An 18196-nucleotide genomic window follows, 5' to 3' on the forward strand; every position below is an offset into this window, starting at 1 on the left:
GCACAGCTCAGTTTTAAGAAATGCTTAAAGCCAAAAGACCATGTTGAATTTTGCTACAGTTTATTTCAAAACCGGATTACTCTGGAACAGCTACAGTAACTATACACAGGAATGCATTACACTTTGTGTTCGGTAAGGTCTGCTGTTTATTCTGATATATGGTTTGTCATGTGTTGCATAAAGAGTGTGTAGGCCTACGATATTCCACCGAGACAAATGGATGTGGATATGGGTGCAGAGAATAATCTCTTGAAGTTATTTTTCTCGCAAACTGTTTATCACAGAAAATAGTGGCTAGCTAGCACCGTTTAAAAGCTGAGAAAAGGCTCTATCATGTGACACATGTGTGATGAGTAGCCTACAGAGTTCAACAGAGAAGAATGGGTGAATTTGGACGTACTTCATATGCCTTGTAGTGATGTGAAGCTGAAGCGCTGCACCATGCTGCGCAGGAGACTGCAGCTCACTGGTAGTTATTATAGGTAACTTCAAATCAGCGCGATTTACCCTTATATGCTACTGCACATTACAAGATCTGTACGAGATGATCCGCAGCACTGAAGTGAGAAATTATTTAACTCTTTGTGTAGCGCATGTGAGCGTTTTTTTCCCCATTTCAACCTTAATATTGGTGGGGACATTTCAGTCGTAATTTGACATTGGTGTGGACATGTCCTTCCCCACGCAAATCTACGCCCCTGGCTGTTGGCATGCGAGCCAGTAGCCTGGGCTATTGGCTCAACTGTCAGCACGCTCGCCTCCCGATCCGAGGTGCTGCTGCTCACAGGTTCGAGTCCGGGCGTGTGCAGGGCTGAATCGCGCAGGTTCAACACAACGCAGGTTACATGATTGTCCTCGTTATCTTTGGATGTACAAAGCCGTACATCCAAACTTTAGTGTGAATCCTCTGTGTTAACCCACAATGTCCTCAATTTGATTCATCAAGATAATTTTGGAAGGGAGCTTGGTGATGGAGTAGCTGGGCAACCTAGACATATCTCATACAGATAGGACAACCAGACCTATCTCCTTTTTGGACTGTGTGCGCCTTACACCTGGACTCACATTTGGAGTTTTGCACTTGGAATGTGTTTATAAGCATCAGAGACCCAAATGGAAGTACAAAAGCACAGAAAAAGTGAGTTTAACATAATATGGCCCCTTTAAATGAAGAGCAGCACAGTGGTAAACATGATTTTTTGAAACATGTTGCTGGCATGAAATTCAAAATGAACATATATTTGGATATTATCACATTCTGTTCTTATTTGCATTTTACACAATGTCCAAACTTTTTCTGATTTGGGGTTGTAGTAGCCTACTACCAGTGTTTTCATGAACTAGTTCAAAGTTCAGTTCACATAGGTTCAAAGTGAACAGTTCATGTTCATAGGTCACCATTTTAGTCCAGCAGCTATGGCGTCAGACCTGGTTTTGTCGGTTAAAGTTGAGGGTGCCCAGTGATATCCCTTGGGCAATTTTGTATATTAACCCTTTCTTGTTCAATGTGTTGAATACAAGGCAAGACACCACAGGTGAATAGGGTAAAAAAAAAATAGCAGATATAATAGGACTGGGTGGTTGAGTTTTCCTCTCCCACTACCAACATTATTGACAGTGTAGGTCCCGCCTTTCCTCAATTTTATTTGGCTAGCAAGAGAGAAGTGACATTGACCAGCCCAGTGCTGTTCTAAAAGTTGAACACATTTCAACTTGAAGCACCCCAGGCACTGCAGAAAAAAAAAATCCCTGCTGAACTGCATAGGATTTGAATAGAAAATAGATGCCGCTAGTGCAAAAAACACGTTTGGTGGACGCAGGTCCGTTTGGTACCAGTTATGGTGCCCGTTACAGTACCTCCATTCTTTAAATATTTTTGAGAAAAAAAAATGACAATGCAGAAAAATATATTGTCCCCCTGGTTGTTGTTGAAAATCTGAGATGGGGTGGCATTTAATAAACAGACACTTCAACCCTAGAATGTCCTAGAACAGGGGTATTCAATTAAACTTTAATTTCCTCAAGCAAAGGTCCGGAGCATCATAATATAATTTTAATTTTAATCATAATATATATTTGGATGGATAGATGATGGATGGAGCCTAATTGTAGGCCTAGGCCTAATGTTTAATGTGAAATAAAATTAGTCGCCTAAAGGCAACATTCGAAATGAGGAGAAATAAGGAAGATAAGAGTAGGCTCTAATTGGGGAGAAAAACTGAGTAGCCTTGGCTATTTTAAGATCTTAACGTGAACTTAAAATAAGGTTTGAGCTGAGACAAGGATGGATCAATTAGCAAGTTTAATTCTTTTTTTTTCTTTTTTTTTAATGTTGACCTGAAATCCTGGAAACCTTTAAGGAACATCACATTGTTGGGCAGTGAATGGATGTGTTAAGAATGTGGTGGATCAATCATATTGCCCTCTTAATTAAATCGTAAATATTCTGTGGTCTCAGTTCACTGTTGAATGGGTAGGCCTAGTTTCAAATTGGCGCTAGGTGCTTCAAATTGGCGTATAAGAGTCGGTCCAGGCCAATTCCGTGCAAAACTGTCACACCCATAATGCCAACACAATGCCATCGTAGGGCTATTTAGTTGACGTTATGGACGTGACAGTTCTGCGTGGTAATTGCCCTGATCGTTATATAAAGCTCTGTTCTCGCTGTCTAGCTTTCTCCCCTTTGAGCAATCCATGATTTGAAAATAACTTACTTATCGCTAACTTACATATCCATCCGATTGTTTCTCGTCCCATCTCCTCTCCTCGCTCGTTTTCCCTGTCACGCTATCAGTGAGTTTCTTCACCATAGTAACTTTAGGCCTACTCACTGACTCGACTTTATCAGAATGCACAGATTTCACTGGCTGAGTAGCAGCAAGCGAGATGATGGTTCCTGAAGCTGTTATCCTAACCTACGAAACATTTAGCGCAGCTTTGAAATCTTCTGTGAAAATCTAAATTATTATGGTCTGGGTCCGGATAGGATCATGTCAGGGTCCGGAGTCGGACCGCGATCCGCCATTTGGTGACCCCTGTCCTAGAATGTCCACTTTCAATGTCTGAGGTTGTAAGTTGAAGTTGGTGTGGGACTGTGCTGTTACACAACTCCAGTTACATAGCTTATGTGTATGTTTAAGTGTGTCTGAATGAATTTGATTACCTCACTTGAACCATCTCTAAAGTATCTGATCACTGTTCCTTCAGTGGTAATCACTCTTGAGATCTCAGTATTGGTACAATCATTGCCGTCATGAGATGGGTGGAGGTGGATGGAGCTCTGACGTACCAAAACTTTCTTAGGCCCTCCATCTAGTAAAGACAAAAATGTGAGTAGACATAATCTTCCACCTTCCGCCTTAAAGTGACAGGCCCCCCCCCATTGTCCAAGTCAGCCTCAGACACAAATTGAGTCCAATTCTGTGGGAAACACTGCATATGTTTGCTTTTCGGAGAAGAAATACAACAGTTTCCATGAAAATTTGTGATTTTTAATATGTTGACTTAAAGCGATGGTTCAGAGTCAGTAGTTAGTGCTATCAGCCGAAAGGCTTAGTGCGCTAATAGAACCAAAGGTATATCTCATAAATTACCCCACTAATAATGCCCGGAATGTTACCAAACTTCCACAGTAGTGCAAATAAGTTCTGTACTCATAAAACGAGGTGGGAAGGCACACCAGGAGTTTATTTAAACAACACTTGCCTGATGACTTCTACTCTCCGCTACCGCTCAACCGCTACCGTTGAGTCAAAGTCACTTCTGTGATTTGGGAAAAGCCCATAAAAGTCTTGGCAGAAAGCGATGCATAAGGATTTAGTCTAACGACACCCAGTTCCAGGAATATATTTTGTTGGTAGTACCAGTTTGCAACAGGTAAAATACTCCGAACCATCGCTTTAACTGCAGGCTTTCCCAGATTAATGCTTCAAATTCTAGCCTATTTATAATGTCACTTCTGGATTTGCTGCCATTTCGTTAACAGGTTTAACATTTTAACATGATGTAATAGGTTTACTTGCTAATGACGTGATGTAATGTGTTTGGAAAGCTAGGGGCAAAAGAGAGGTATTCACTTGGTTTCCATCTCTGATCTATATCGGATAGCTTTATTAAGAGAATAAACTTACCACTGGTCTCCTGACATATGAAGTGGACAGTGACACCATCAGGGGTGCAGACATGTAATCCTTGAAGGAGGGTTGAGTCCAGGGGCACAGCTGTATCATCTGCCATAAGAGACTTGAGGGAGAAAAGTACAAATAATAAGTGAGGAAAACACATTCTGTGTGTGTGTGTGGGGGGGGGGGGCATAAGTGTGTGTATGCCTGTGTGTACCTGAGTTTGAGAACAATGATTTGAGGTGACAACAGATGGCATCTCTGCCAGGAGAGTTCTCTCCTGCTCTTGTCTACCTACAGTAAATGTAAGAATGAATTATGCCTTCCAGAATATACTTTTTTTTATCTCAACATATACTCTGCACATGAAGCATGAAAATGAGTACTCACATCAATAACACAGTTTAAGGAACACATTTCAACCATTAATACATAACTGATATGTCTGTGTTTTCCTTAATCAATAAGTAATTTATTCCTGGTAAATCCTTAATAAACAACTTGGTCTTGATGTAAGTTGGTCGTTCTGCCACAGCCACCAGTAGAACTGGAGCCAGTTCTTCCCTTGGGCCGAGTACGCACAGAATTCTCTTAGTCAGCCGACCACAGGGTTGACCCCCTTTCAGTGTGTTCTCGGCTACCAACTGCCTCTGTTCCCTAGGTCAGGGGAGCCCTCAGACATTCTGACTGTGGACCACTGGTTCTGAGAGAGTGAGAGGGCTGTCCCCCACCACAGGAGCCATGCCGACGCCCGACGGCTACAGTATGTACCTCGGAGTACGTTGTAAGACAAAAGGTGTGTCTCACCACCCACGACTTGACTAGATGAGACTCCCTTGCCAAAAGCTGTCATTATTATATTGGTCCCATTACCATCATGCAGCAGGTCAACCCTGTCACTTAAAGACTCCAGTTACCACCTCACTACCTTCCTCCATGTGCCACTTCTCAAACCATTTCACCCCCCTAACACCCCTGTAGCTGTAGCTGCACCGTGCTGTAAATACTTCTCACGGCTTGAGCCAGTCCCCCTGGACATGGTACATGTGCATTTGATTTGGAGACAAAGGACAAGCAACAGGTGAAGACAATCTCCAAAGAGTAATATATACTGTAATGTTTCACGATTTTTACGAGATGTCTCTGACTCGCTGTCAGCCAAATCTCAAGGCTGGTTTTCTACTTGCCGCGCGCTGCCAGCTGTTAGGTGCACGATTCTCCCTATTTCATCCCGAAATTGCAATCAAATCGCGACTCTTGGACATTAGAGCAGAACAGCAGTTCATAGCTCTTATAGACTCCATAAATTTAGATATTTTACATCATCCCATTGATCAAATGGTAGAGGCTCTCAATCGTGAATTAGGCGCTCTGCTTGACAGAGTGGCACCCTTAAAGACTAAAAAAAGGCCCTGTAGCAAACTGACACCTTGGATGAACGAAAATATCCATGATCTAAAAAGATCATGTAGGAAAGCTGAGAGAACATGGAGAAAAACTAAGTTACAGGTTCACCGTGCCATTCTAAAAGAAAAAATTGCAAATTATAATAGAGCTATTCGGAATGAGAGGAGGAACCACTTCTCTAAGGTAATTGCTGAAAACAGTGGAAACTCTAGGGTGTTGTTCTCTACCATTGATAGGCTATTGCATCAAACACCTTTTGATACACTCAGTCAGGCATCCTCTCTAAGATGCGAAGAATTTGCAGACTTCTTCAAAAACAAAGTCATTTCTATAAGGGAGGCTATTGGTAACACAAGTAATATGTTTGATAGTACACCCAAAAACAGCCCCCCAAAATTAAGGTCCTTTAGCACTATTACTCAATCTGAGCTTGGTAAAATTATAACTCAAACCGGCTCCTCAACATGTGTTTTAGATCCAATCCCTACTACATTCCTCAAAAAAGTATATGATGGCTTAGCTCCCTTTTTTCTCAAGGTAATAAATACCTCATTAGAAACAGGTATATTTCCAACTGCTTTTAAAACCGCTGTTGTGAAACCTTTACTTAAAAAGTCAAATCTTGACCATACCAATCTGAGCAACTACAGGCCTATATCAAATCTATCGTTTTTGAGCAAAGTACTTGAAAAAGTTGTTTGTAATCAGTTAAATACCTTCCTCAACGAAAACAGTATCCTTGAAAAATTCCAATCAGGTTTTAGATCAAATCACAGCACAGAAACGGCTCTAGTAAAAATAGTCAATGATCTCAGACTAGCTACCGACTCAAACAAAGTCTCAATCCTTATTCTTCTGGATTTGAGTGCGGCATTTGACACCATTGATCATAGCATCCTAATTCACCGCCTTGCGAAGTGGGTGGGTCTCTCTGATAATGCTCTAAACTGGTTTCAAACCTACATTACTGGCAGAGATTTTTATATCAGTCTAGGAGATCATGTATCTGAAAAACATGACTTGCCTTTTGGTGTGGCCCAGGGGAGCTGCCTTGGTCCCCTGCTATTTTCTCTATATATGCTTCCATTGGGAAACGTCATAAGTCAACATAATGTAAACTTCCACAGCTACGCAGATGATACCCAATTGTATCTTTCTGTTGAGCCAACTAACCCAGATGGCCTTTGCTCCCTCACTGCATGCCTAACCTCCATTAATCAGTGGATGAGCAAAAACTTTTTGAAACTAAATGATGACAAAACAGAGGTACTTCTGGTTGGACCAAAACTAAAGCGAGATATTATTCTTAGTAATCTGGGGAACTTGGCACACCAGGTCAAACCAAAAGTAACAAGCCTCGGTGTCATCTTAGATGCAGAGTTAAGTTTTAAGCCCCATATCAGTAAAGTTACTCAGACAGCCTATTTCCACTTGAGAAACATTGCCAAAGTGCGGCCCTTTTTAACTCAACAAGATGCAGAAAAACTAATTCACGCCTTTATCACTAGCAGGTTAGACTACTGCAATGCACTTTTCACTGGTCTTCCCAAAAAACATCTAAAGAAATTGGCACTCATACAGAACTCTGCGGCTAGACTTTTAACTAAGACTAAGAAGAGAGAACACATCACCCCTGTGTTGGCTGAACTGCACTGGCTCCCTATTTCCTATAGAATTGATTTTAAGGTTATGTTAATTACTTACAAAGCTCTGAATGGCATAGCACCTTCATATATCTCTGAGCTTTTAATATCTTATCAACCACAAAGGAAACTTAGATCATCCAATTCTAATCTTTTAATCGTACCCAAAGTGCTCCACAAACAAAGTGGAGAAGCTGCGTTTATCCATTATGCCCCCAAACTATGGAACACCCTGCCTCTGTACATCAAGCAGGCGAGTTCAGTAAATATTTTTAAAAAAGATCTGAAAACATACCTGTACAGGAAAGCTTTTAGTTAACTCATCTTATCCTGTAGACTACATTTTCAGATTATTCTACATCTGCTACTATTGGAGGGCGCAGCCAGCCAGAAGCAGATGGGCTCCCCCTATTAAGTCAGGTTCTGCTCAAGGTTTCTTCCTGGAATATGGGAGTTTTTCCTTGCCACAGTTGCCATATGGCGTGCTTGTGGGGGGTAAGAGGGTTAAGGCTGCCAGTCTTATGACGTCATTTTCTATATTTTTGATATGTTGCTGAGCATATCATAAACAGCAAAGAAAAGTGATTGATAATGACTGACTGACTACTATTGTGTTACATGCTTCAAATGTAAAGCACTTTGAGCTGCATTCTGTGTATGAAAGGTGCTATACAAATAAAGCTTTATTATTATTACTATTACAAGTTTACAAGTTGTACAAGTGCATAGTTGTACAAATTACAAGTGCATAAAGCTGCTTTAAAGACAAGTGGGACATACTACCATACTACAACCAACACGTACAACGCGATGGGAGAAGTGATCCTCGACTACTGCTACACTAAGGTGAAGGACGCGATTATTTCCAACAGGCTGCCCAGTTTGGGCAAAGTGGACCAATATATTGCACTGGTACATAGATATAAAAGGAAAAAGATCACTGTTAAAAAAGTCGTCAGAATTGAGAGACCGAAAGATGCCTTTGAAACCACGGACTACGTACGGAATTAACTGCGAGCAATCATGCCAACATTATTGTACTGCGCATGTGTACATACAGCACTACGGGTATTAAGTAGGGACAGGGCAGACAGTAGCTGTGAGAATAATCAAACCTAATACATTACAACTGTAATGTCTGCTAAATTAATACATGTAAACATAAATGATGGGGAAAGGAGCAGCAGCTACCTCATCCTTTTAGTTTGGAGACCTGCATATCTGAGTAACTTGATTTTTTTCAGTTATTTTGTATTATTGCAGCCTATATATTAAATAACATGTTTAGATGATCTGGATGTGTTGAAAGCATGCTTTTTACGAATATGAGCTTAAAAGATCATTATGCCTACAGCTCGGGATCATAACATAATGTAATCTTATTCCATTCTTTTGGGCTAGACCGCCCCATTTAAAAAAAATGTTGGTCCAGCCAGGTCCAGTCTCTGCAGTCACAGAAGACCAGTGCTAGGTAGCACAGGTGCATAATAAGCAGTTCATGAACTATCCTTACCCGTTTTATTAAGTCCATATGACCAAAATAATATATGTTGTTGTATGTGATTCCTACAGTGTAAACAAATATGCTAACGTCTTAGAAACATTGGTAAAATTATTGAAATAGATTAAGAAAGCCACCACTATGGTGATTTCAATGGTTAAATTGATTTGTTTAGATCCAGTGAAATTGCTGCCTTGACAACGCTACGTCATGGCTTCGGTACTCAATAGCATAGATGTATTTAGGCTGTTGTGAGCTAGCCTGGCCTTGACAACCCTGAGCACATTAGTATTACATAACTTCAGCCCTATGTGCAATGGCAATGGTGTCTCTTCTTACCTGTGCTCGGATGACTAAACGAAAGTTTCATTCCACTGGACAGCACCCCAAAAAATGAGCCATGATGATTAGAGTGTCTCCCTACCACAAAAGGAAAGGTTATGTTAGTGTATGATTTTCGTATTTCATGGCCTTGAATTGCTTGAAATAGCACTGTAGATATTAGAGGAATGGGAACGGACAAGATTTTATCAATATTGATGCCACTGTCAATTCTGCTTTTCTGTCTTTATCGATTCCCCAATGAATTCCTTATCAATTTTCTGTCTGAAAAAAGTAGTCCAAAAAGATTTTCAGTGTTACAGTTGTCTGGTGGCCATCCATGAGAGATGATTTTGTCAGCTATGTCTCTGCTTTGTTTGAGCCACCCATAAAAACAGATAACCTGACGTCTCTTGCTTCCCCTGCCAGTTCTCCATTGCTCCTGGTCTCATCTTTCCCTCGACTTTATCACTGGGCTGCCACCCTCAAACGGTTCCACCACAGTGGTTGTTACAGTTGATAGTTTCTTAAAAAGCATCTCGCTTTTACAAATTACTGGCTTGGAAAGATGCATCTCCAGCAATTGCAAATACCATATCTCAACATACAAACAAACACTAGTGGAAATATAACTAAGCTTATTATCTCGGCTGAGGAGGTAATCAATTTTGGGAACGATGCCCTGTATAGGGGTTGGGATTAGAGTGCGGTTTGGGCCGCATATTTCTGTCCAAACCCTGCCCACGTCCAACAGAGCTGCGACATAATTATGAGATTTAAAGTCGTAATTAAGAGACATAAAGTCATAATTATGAGAAATAAAGTTGTAATTATGAGATTAAAAGTCAAAATTTCAACTTTATTGGTTTGTATACTGCCCTGACCTTATGGCATCACTTCCAGTGCGTGACTTGTGATCGGGAAGTTCGGGCCATGTTATAGACCGCAACAGTCCGCCCACAGCCGAAGTAAGAATACAATACAATTTCTCTATTGACAACTTGAGTCAACAGAGACAAGCCATAAAATTGTCCATGGTAGACTTAATTTAACGGAAAAGTACAAGTGCAAGTTTGAAAAGGCTCATGGGATAGTAGTTCCTTCACTCGGAATTTAAAATATGTACACAGTCTTGTACCTTTGTCTTTTTTGGATTTTCTGTTTGTTTTTTTACTCGAAATAATATGTTGTATGATTATGAGTCACGTCGTAGCTGGTTAGCCTGTGGTCTAAAACTATTTGTATACAGATTTTTTTAATTTTTTTATTTTATTTTATTGGAGAAATTAATGGGAAACTTCTGGAAATTAAGCTCTCTCGGAGGAGGGGTGGGACTGTTGAGGTCTATTGAGAATGAGGAGATAGGTCAGATTTTAATTTCTGACAGGTTCGTCAGAAAGTAAAATAAATATCACACACAAAACAGTGGTGGCATTACGTGACTACACAAGCTAAGGTGAGAGTGCCTGTCTGTTAAGGTATGCGACAGAGCAGCAGTGGCGCCAGCAGGAAATTTTGACAGGGGTGGCCAGGGGAGGCCATTGCAAATCTTGGGGTGGCACGCCAAAACGGGGGGACACGATATTAGGACACAAAGAATTTGGCTCCAAAACACTACCAAGATGATCTTAATACCCCCCCCCCCCCCCCCAAGTCAGCTACCGCCACAAATTGAATCCAATTCTGTGGGAAACACTGTATATTCTATTCTGTCCTTAGCAAGACACCTGCAAAGTTTGAAGTCGATAGAGCAAACCGATAGACAAACAGACGAACAGATGATCATTGCTTTATACATAGAGAGACAATAATACAATTATATTATTTAGTAGATGTTGTGATAAATTATAAATATAATGTAATGTTGTGTACAGTGGCAGTTACATCTTTTGTCAACTTTATACATTGGACTGTAATCAAATCAGCTGTCAAAATGTAAGTCCCAATTAAACTCTTTGGGTCTTCACCTTGCATTGAGAATCCATTTTGTATCCCTCTACTGCTTTTAGAATAATATATGAAGAAGTGATGTTTATCCTTCATTACACAGATTTTCATTTGAGGCAAACCTGAAACCAAATGTGGGTAAATAGCATTAATGTAGAACATATCGTAAAGGTCCACAATAGTAAAACACAACATTTGATGGTAGAGTGATTACTCTATAAAGCAATAACGTGGAAACACAGTTCTGGTGTGACATGTAAAAGTGGTTTGATTAAGCCACTCGCAACCACAGAATCACTGTTTCAACAGTCCATGTGGTTAGTCATGACAGTACTAGCAATGCTAATCATGGATGGATGCAGTGAGGTTCACCGGCTGAAGACAGAAAGAGTAGGATTAGCTAAGAGTAGGATCCAATGACAGCAATGGACTAATTATTTAGACTTGACATTTAAAAATTCAACAGGCAAGACTTGTAAGAGAAAGTAACCAACATTTTTTCTTTTCTGTATGCATGTTGTCATGTAATTAGTGTGCTTGCTCAAGCATAGTATTATTCTTTTTAAGTTGACTTTATTAGTGGTCTTGATCAAGCCCACTATTGTTCTTCTTAAGTTTACTTATTATTCCCGTTCACCCACTTTTTGGCACCGCTACTGCTCCTAGAGCTTTTGAGATATCGGCACGGCTCCTGCTTGTAGATTTGGGATGACTGTCCCTTGTTCTTTTGTTATTCCTGTTTTTTGTCGCTTTTTGCCTCCATTGAAATGAATGGCGGAATGTTGGCCTATTATAATAATAGTAATAATATAATAAATTGGTTTTATATAGCGCCTTTCTAGAAACTCAAGGCCGCTTTACAAGAAGGGGTGGTAGTAAGTGTGTGTGTGCATGTGTGTGGCTGCAAGGGTGAGAAGGTGAGGGGAATTAGAGGCCAAAGGCCTCAGTGAAGAGATGTGTTTTGAGGTGTTTTTTGAACAGGCCCACAGAAGAGGCACAGCGGATGTGGGGGGGAGTTGGTTCCACAGAGTTGGGGCGGACACACAAAAGGCCCTGTCCCCAAAGGTCTTAAGTCTGGTGCGGGGTATAGCCAGCTGGTCCTTGTTGGAGGACCAGAGGGACCGTGTAGGGGTGGAGTAGGTCAGAGAGGTATTTAGGATCCAGAGCATGGAGGGACTAGGTGAGAAGCAGGATTTTGTAAATGATGCGGAACTTGACTGTTAACCAAGGGAGCTGCATGAGGGTGGGGGTTATGTGCTGCCAGGGCTTAGTGCCTGTTAAGACCCTGGCAGCTGAGTTCTGAACATATGCAGCCTGTCCAGGGCCTTGGAGGGGAGACCTGTGAGTATGGCATTGCAGTAGTCCAGACAGGTGGAGATGAAGCAGTGGATGAGGGTTGCGGTTATTGAGTTGGATAGTGAGGGTCTTAGAGCGCTTTCACACCTGGCTAATTGAAATGGAACGTGGAGCGTTTCCCCCAAAGATCGGTTCGATTGGGTATATGTGAAAGCAGCAATCGCACTCTGTTTCAGCCTGGAGGAGGTGGTCTCGGCTCGTTTCCAATCGGGCCTGTGTAGCGGAACAACTCTCTCGTGCTTGCATTTTTATACACATTGTAACATGTTTTTTGTATTGTAATTTGTTGCCTTTGTATGTTTAAATAAACCACCATGATACATTTGTCAAGCCATCTCTAAGCTATGCCCTAAGCAGGGCTAAAGGTTAAAAAACTTAATGTTTTTTAATGTGAAGACGAGAGATCGCCTCAGTAGAAGTGGGAGCTCTGGGGAGGAAAGGGACCAGTTCCCATGGTACGAGGACCTGGACAAATTCCTCGGTACCAAGCCGGTTGTTCAGCCTGTGGATGTCGTAGAGTAACCAACAGCCTGGTAACCAACGCCAGTTACACCAGTGACGACTAACGTTCTAGATAAAGGAGTTTCATTGTTTTATAAAACAAAGAGAGTCCTCTGTTGGTGGAAATTAAAATTACGCTTTTTATTTTGCTCAACAGAGACTGATCCTGAGTCAATTCAGGAGTTAGTCAACAATGTAGCTGCACCAGGTAGGCCTACCAGTACAAAGGGAGGTCGGCTTGCCATCCCTGGCTCCCAGGCCAGAAAAAGGAAGGTCAGAAACAGCAACGAGGAGTTGCAGCAGTGGCAGGCTGACCAAAGAGAATTCATGGCAGAGATCATGGAAGCAGACAGAGTTCGTCAGGCAGAAGAGACTGCAGCTCTAGAAAACCTGATGAAACCATGCAAGCCCAACAACAGGCTACAAATAATATGTTTATGCAAGTTATGAATGGTCTCATTGGAGCTTTGCACCCACAACCCCAGTACCCCTTTCCCGTGCCAACTCCCCCACCCCTGGCACCAAGGCCTCCTCTGTCCTCCTCACCCCAACCCACAGAGGAGGCATCTCTTCTGTGTTACATGACATAAGAGCACATCAGTTCTTTTGAAATATTTTTTTTTATTTTAATAATTTCTTATTTTGAATTGTTTGTTAAGAATGTTAATAATAATAGTAGTATTAATAATAACAACAACAACAACAATAATAAATTACAATGTTATATCACAACATTTATTATCTGTCTTTTCTTTAGAAAACAATTTATATTCTTGAGAAATACTGACAGAGAGCATGTCTAATCTCACCCCCCCCACCCTTTCCATTATCCTGCGGATATCCTAATCTTTCATTTTCTTCACCCCCTGGTTCCTCCTCAGTCACTGCATTGTCCTCAGTCACTGCATTATCCCTACCCAGAAACCCCTCATTTTGTATTCCACAGAAGTTGTGAAGGACACAGCAAGCTGACACTATTTGGCTGATGAATGTAATGTGTGAGTCATTTAATTTGCTCAGACACCTCCAGGCGCCCAAAGGCACACTCTACCGTCATTCTAGCTTCACTGAGGCGATAGTTGAAATCTACTTGATCTGGTGTTACTCCTATACCCTCACTGTATGGCTTCATTAACCAAGAAAGTAGAGGATATGCTGAATCGCCCAGAATCAACAACGGCACCTCCACTCCCTCAAACTCTTCAGATTGCCTTGGCAGGAGTGTGCCTCCCTCACCTTGGTCGTAGAGCGACACGTGCATCATGCATTTTTCCAGGCCGCCTAATATTAATGTCCCAGAACTTCAACCTGTGGTCCACAACCCCGTGTAAAATGATAGAATAATGGCCTTTCCTGTTAAAGTAATCTGCTGGTGTGTCAGGTGGAGCTCTGATGCTTATACGAGTACCGTCTATAGCACCAACAGCCTGAGGGAATCCTCTGTCAAGGAAGCCTTGCGCTATCAATCTGAACTCTGCCACAGAAAGTGTTTTAATATTTAGAATGAGATTAATGGCAGCCACCACTTCTTGAGTGTTAACGAAACATGTGGACAAGCCAACACCAAACAAATGAGAGATGGAGCGGTATTCTAGAGTGGTTGCCAGTCTCCAGATGCAGATAGCCACCTGAACCTGGAAGTGGCTATCTTGGAAGTGGCTTTCTGTATCTGGTTGTGTCACGTGTCAGCCACAGCCGGAGGGTGTTACATAAAAGTATAAAACTGTCTCTTCGCATCCGGAAGTTCTGTGACCCTTTTTTGTTAGTCGATGTAGACAGGATGTGTGGCCACCAAGCATTGGCACGTGGATATACTCATATGTCTCTGTAATGACAGATATTGCTTATTTGTCATTAAACAATGTGAATTTCCATGGATGTATAGTAAGTAATTGTCTTAATCATGTAAAACAAATAATATCAAATAGTTTTTTTTTTAATTATGTATTGGGTGTACACTGTCAGTCATGTCAGCATTCGTTAAAAAATGAGCTCCTTGCTACATACTGTAGGCGTGGTCTATGCACATCTTTCATAAAGGCTAGGCCTAAGTGTCCTAAGGCTGCTCTCTAATTGGCTGCAGGAAACTTTTTCGTTAGCTGCCTGGATATACTTTCAGGAGAGGAAGAAGTTGGATAGCTGTGTGTTTGCAGTGTAAGTGATGTGTTTTTATTCCTTTCCTTATGTGCTACATTACTGCAAATGTAACTGTCCTTGTTTACGTACCTTATCCGTCTTCTGAACATTTGTTGTTGGGCGAGTTGTTGGCTGTATGCGTCGGTTAGAGCTAGCCTTCTGACATCACGCGGGATCACGCGAATTTAACCCTTACAACCCTAAGCTGTTTTTAGGGCATTTTCACTACCTTTATTCATAAGGATTTATTCTGGTCATTGTAAGTGCCACACACACATATTATATATTGTTTTTTTCAGGAGAGTCTAGGCTATCCAGATCTGCCTGATCATTTCATGTATTAATACTAGCATTGATTTTATTTTGAAGATTTTTTTTTAAAGAATTAAAATATAAAAAGTGTATTATAAAAATTCTTATATTTAGACATGTATCTCACCACAGCAAGCTCACAGCTCTACATGCATTTCATGTGTGTGTAGGGCAGACTGTCCTGAATCGGGCAATATAATTGCCATGTTGGAGGGATACTCTGGGGCTGAGCAATTTACAGAAATATGTGCTGTGTGATTTACGGAAATAAATGCCATTTTTTATTTAGTGATGAAAAATGACCTTTATGCGCTCCATATCTGTGACACGAACTGATCTGACCTGACTTGACCCGAGGTTGCGTGTTAGCCTGCGTGCCTATGTGTATGCAGTCATAATAATTCTCAACTTTTTACTGCATTGCCATGAGCAAAGTAAAGGCAAAAAGTTGTTTATTTGTTGAACAAATTGGGATGCAATGTGAGCCTTGAATTGGATGCCATGCAGGAATTTGCTAGGATCTCAAAACCGGAATATGAACATGCTTTGCCATAGAGAAACACATGATAGCGTTGGATTATAAACATGCTTTGCCACAAGAAGAGACAAAAACATGGGGTAAGTCCAGCTATATGAAGTTTTATTTTGCTGTCACTTCGTCTGTTGTATAACCCAGAAGGATGTACTTGGTATCAAATGATAGCTCTGAGTCTTCTCTTTGCGTGGCATATCTATTCGATCACGGGTCCGCGAGTAATTCAAACGAGAGTAATGGGTGTGCAGCGTTGGTTTGTGTACATGACGTTATTATTTTGCAGTCACTTCGTCTGTTTCTATAAGCCAGAAGGATCGATAAACATGGTACCAATGGATAGCCCTGTGCCCCCTCTTTCATCTGATATGCTTGCCATATCGATGCGATCACAGGTTCGCGAGTAATTCAAACGAGAGTAATGGGTGCAGGTGAACGCAGAGAAGTATAGACTGTTAATATGATGCAAAGGTGGAAAGCCCCACTCCTGCTCTGTCATGCAATAAAGGTTTCATCTCGCTGCGATGAACAGTTCCGGATCAATGTAACAGAGAAGAAAGGGTGTGTTTTTTGACGCACTTTGCGTCTATCGGGTTCTAAGGGTTCATTTCTATTTTTCCAGTGACGCTGCAACAATGCTGCAATAACCCAAACAACCGGCAGATGGCTCTTGTGAGCAGGGTGTATCGTAAAAAGAAATGGAGCCTGGAAAACCCTACACAGACTTCACTACAGACTTTAGCAGACTGGTTTAGAAATAATTGAATAGGCAGAAATATGCCTGCCCTGCCCTAATAAAGAAATATTCCGGTTTTCTCCAAGTGCAACGATGATAGACAAACATCATTTGGACAAAATATAGAGCATATTAACCTCAGCCAAATGCCTTCCTGTTACGTCCTGTTATCACAGAGTTTTTTGATAGTCACAAGTTTACTTCATTAGCGGTTTATTTTTTTGATTAGTAAAGAGTGTTTTTCATTTAAAGATTTGACTTCATGCTTATTCAGTAGAGCATTTAGTGCTCTCCCCAATCCCAGACGTTCACATTGCATGTTTGTTTGTAATGGATGCAACCGCGAGATAGGCTACGCACTTCACCATGACGGCAATGAATTGTTAACAGACATGAACCAAGACATTTAGCCCAGCAGCAATCTATCTAAAATAACTAGGGCTGTCAAAATAACGGATTAATTTCGATTAATTAATTTGAGAAAAAATTACTGATTAAAAAAAATAGTGCAGATTAATCGATTCCGTATGACCTTTGACCCCGAGCCATTCTAGTCAGTAAAAATTAGACTGTAAAATGAAGGAGAGAGAAGAAAACGTGCTGCCTGGATCATTGATTGGAACATTTACATCAGTAAAATATTTTATTGCTATTTAGGAGTACTCCTAGTGGTGAGATAAAAGGCTTTGTGAATATGGCCCCTGGAGTCTAACCCAATGCATAGCCCATTTACACAAAATAATGGTTGAATATTACTGATGATCATTGTTATTTAAGAACATGCAGTGCGCGTAGGGCACCAAAAAGATCTTATTCGTAAAAAATCATCATACCGCATATTGTGGCGGGTCTGTTATTTAGCCTACTTACTGTAAGCTGAGCAAACCACAGGCCTTTAGCCTATTTTGGGCAAGCCTGCAATCGAGGCAGGCCTTCTGTTGAAGAATTTTATATAAAACCTGCGCTAACAGTAATCCTCCTACCCCCGCTACCACAGCTGTGGATAGTGTGGCATGCTCACACGTTATGTCTCCTTCTTGCAAACTTGACTAGGCCTATAGCGCAACCATTTATGTCTTCATAAAATAACAACTTGCCAGATTATTCTTCATATCTTTGGGCTTCATTCAGCATTTTGTTCTTCCACTGGAAATGAGTCTTCTACATTTGCTGCCTGCTGCATCCTTTCTGTTTTTATTGTTTAGAAAACGTTTGACGTCTTGAGTTAATGCATTAAACATTGTTTGCTGGTAACCCGCCACAAATAGCCTACAGATTCTTGCGTGCATACATTCTCTATTCTTTCCAAAATGTGCCCGTTCTATAGGCTGGCCAAGTGCGTAATTCTGCGGCATAAAGCAGATGTATTTGTTTATTGTACAGAAAAATAAAAATAACCTGTCAAGCAGTCAATTGACTAGATTGCAGTCAAGAGGTATGGCAAATTAATTTACGAAACCAAAACGTGGGTCATAGTTGTCTAAGCCTTTATTGCGTAGCCTGTTAAAAACGTTGCTAGATAGTATTAAATCGCCAACAACATTGTTTTCTGCAGAAGCCTACCCTAGGCTACAGATTAATTCTGAACAGTTATTTCTCTACTGGCTCAATTATCAAAAAAAGGTGCTTTCTCTTCGTCCTCAGCAAATGAAGCAGGTAGTATAGAGACGTTAGAATAAATTA

General features: G+C 41.0%; 1 protein-coding gene across 6 annotated transcripts in view; it reads right to left on the bottom strand.

Moving 5' to 3' along the window:
- Positions 1-18196, bottom strand: part of spag17 (sperm associated antigen 17) — a 281640-nt gene that overhangs the window by 101167 nt on the left and 162277 nt on the right. For all 6 annotated transcript variants that reach the window (XM_042056132.1, XM_042056130.1, XM_042056131.1 and 3 more), the window contains 5 exons: positions 10961-11062; positions 9012-9092; positions 4339-4415; positions 4131-4242; positions 3164-3312 (listed from right to left, as the gene is read on the bottom strand). In XM_042056132.1, coding sequence (XP_041912066.1) covers positions 3164-3312; positions 4131-4242; positions 4339-4415; positions 9012-9092; positions 10961-11062 — 521 coding nt within the window. The remainder of the gene's footprint in view (positions 1-3163; positions 3313-4130; positions 4243-4338; positions 4416-9011; positions 9093-10960; positions 11063-18196) is intronic.

This window comes from Alosa sapidissima, chromosome 12 (genome assembly GCF_018492685.1).
Source record: "Alosa sapidissima isolate fAloSap1 chromosome 12, fAloSap1.pri, whole genome shotgun sequence".
NCBI lineage: Eukaryota > Metazoa > Chordata > Actinopteri > Clupeiformes > Clupeidae > Alosa > Alosa sapidissima.